The sequence below is a fragment of the Notothenia coriiceps genome, unplaced genomic scaffold (assembly GCF_000735185.1).
Source record: "Notothenia coriiceps isolate Sejong01 unplaced genomic scaffold, NC01 NC01_scaffold00033693, whole genome shotgun sequence".
In the NCBI taxonomy this organism is placed as follows: Eukaryota; Metazoa; Chordata; class Actinopteri; order Perciformes; family Nototheniidae; genus Notothenia; species Notothenia coriiceps.
The window spans coordinates 130,109-132,389 of record NW_011366394.1 but is presented as its reverse complement, the minus strand read 5'-3'; the positions used below and the strand labels follow the sequence as shown (position 1 = coordinate 132,389).

Sequence of the window (2,281 nt, the reverse complement as noted above, 5' to 3'; positions counted from 1 at the left end):
TTTTTTTTGTTGAAGATATTTTTACTTTAATCTAAATTACATTTGTGATTGACAATCTTTGCTGTGATACTTTTATGAGCATAAACATTGGGTTGAAAACAAAATAGGCCACCACAAACGTGAGCAAAAATGGAAAAAATAAAATGTATTTCCCATGAAGGCTAAAAATGGTGTATTATTTCAGTTAACAAACTTTGCCATCTTATTTAAATTGAAACATTTTAAAATAAATTGTACAGTACATTTTGCTCTGGTAATCCACTGGAAATCCCCCCCTTTGATGGGATCAGGATAATCCAGTTTTTTGGGATCAAACTGATCCCAATCCTGTGTTGTCTGTTTGAACTACCCATTTTGAAGATTTGATCCAGATTAAAGCTTGGATTGGATTTCCTGGTCTGATCGGATATGAAAGTGATCCTAATCCTGTTTTTTGGTTTTGAACTCCCCAAAATCCAAATCTGATCTGATCAGATAGGGATTCAAAGTTTTGAACTCCTGGGCCCAGGTCTCTCGAATTCACTTTTTTATACCATCTGTTATCCTCTCCATCCTCTCTCAGGTACATCATGCGTCAGCGGGGTCAGGTGGAGGCAGGGGGGGTCAGCGTCCAGCCTGAAGCCCCCATGCACCTGGCTGTGGTGGCCTGTGGGGAGAGGCTGGAGGAGACCCTCACCATGATCAAGTCCGCTGTGCTCTTCAGCATCAAACACCTCCAGCTGCACATCTTCGCTGAGGATCAGCTGCACACCAGTTTCATGGAAGCTGTGAGTTCAAACGTAAAGCTTTATTATTATAAAACTAAATGAATAGTGCAAGAAGAAACAGAGTAGGAATGAAATAGTGCAAGAGAGAGAATGTTGCAAGACAAATAGCATAACATGACTTAGGAAAATGTAAAATGAAATGCTTTAGAGTGAAATGCTTATCGTACTAATAGATCAATATGTGAGATGCAAACAGACGGTGTGCAAATCTTAAGAAAATTAAAGTCTGAAAATGGCATGCTGAGTTTGTACTTACCCTTTATGTCGTCTGTCTTCCAGCTGCAGTCGTGGCCAGGTTTCATTCGCTCCAGGTTCAACTACACAGTGTACTCCATCAGCTTCCCCAGTGAGAACGCAGCCGAGTGGAAGAAGCTCTTCAAACCCTGCGCTTCCCAGAGGCTCTTCTTACCTGTGAGTTTCTGATCAAAAGCATGAAAACCACAGTGGAAATCTGACGTCATTATGACATTCCCAATATGTTCTTATAACAACACATTAAAGGTCTGAAAAACTTGGAGCACTATGAATAGAAAAATGTGTTTTAAATCCTCAAATAAAATTGGGATTGACAGCTATACTCGCCTGTGCTATAGCTCCTAGAACAAAAACATTTTTCTCAGCTATAGTCCTACACATTCTTAGATATAATGTAACTGAATAAAAACTATTAATCAACAAACCAAAACACATAAATTGTCACAATTCAATATACTCTGGTCAATAAGCACCACTGCAGACTGTATTCACATAATTAGTCTCCTCAGTGACATCCCTCTGTGTGTCTGTTCCAATCTGTGCAGCTGATCCTAAAGGACATAGACTCCGTGGTGTACGTGGACTCGGACATCCTCTTCCTGCAGCCCGTGGACCGCCTTTGGGCCTTCCTGACCCGCTTTAACTCCTCCCAGCTGGCTGCCATGGCCCCTGAGCACGAGGAGCCCCGCATCGCCTGGTACAACCGCTTCGCCCGCCACCCCTACTACGGCAAGACGGGCATCAACTCAGGGGTCATGCTCATGAACATGACCAGGATGAGGAGCATGTTCTTCAAGGTGGGGCTCAAGATGGATTTTCAAGAAGAGATTTGTTCCTGTGCTTCTTTGTTTGGCCACTAGATGTCCTTCTCCTGCTGTGAAAGCATTTAATGTGAGGCCTTCACTTACCATGGCATTATGATCACACACTAAAGAACTATTTTAATTGATGTGCAGTGAGGCGGCTGGAACTGCGGCAACAAAAACTCAATTTATAATGAACGGCAGCTCTGATCAATGTTGACTATTATTGTTCAAGTCTGTTCATAGTTTCTTTTCCACAGTCCTTCAACAATGCCAGAGCAGCACATACCATGTTCCTGTTACGGCCCATCTACACTACAGGCATAAAAAATCTTGAAGCTGGGCGTGTCTGAGGCTTGGCGATTTCTCGCGCCCAAGGCGACCAACAACCAATCAGGAATCTCCCGCCCGCCCCCGGCATACAAAGCAAAAAAAAGCCCGCTTCTTCAACGAGTA

The 2,281-nt window shown here is 43.0% G+C and overlaps 1 protein-coding gene across 2 annotated transcripts in view; it reads left to right on the top strand.

Annotated features, from left to right (window-relative positions):
* The window catches only part of LOC104961697 (glucoside xylosyltransferase 1), a 24,028-nt gene that overhangs the window by 2,143 nt on the left and 19,604 nt on the right, over positions 1 to 2,281 (top strand). For both annotated transcript variants that reach the window (XR_800127.1, XM_010790028.1), the window contains exons 2-4: positions 563 to 767; positions 1,047 to 1,178; positions 1,568 to 1,819. Coding sequence is in view for 1 of the 2 variants with exons in the window: in XM_010790028.1 (XP_010788330.1) it covers positions 563 to 767; positions 1,047 to 1,178; positions 1,568 to 1,819 (589 nt within the window). In the remaining variant the exon portion in view is untranslated. The remainder of the gene's footprint in view (positions 1 to 562; positions 768 to 1,046; positions 1,179 to 1,567; positions 1,820 to 2,281) is intronic.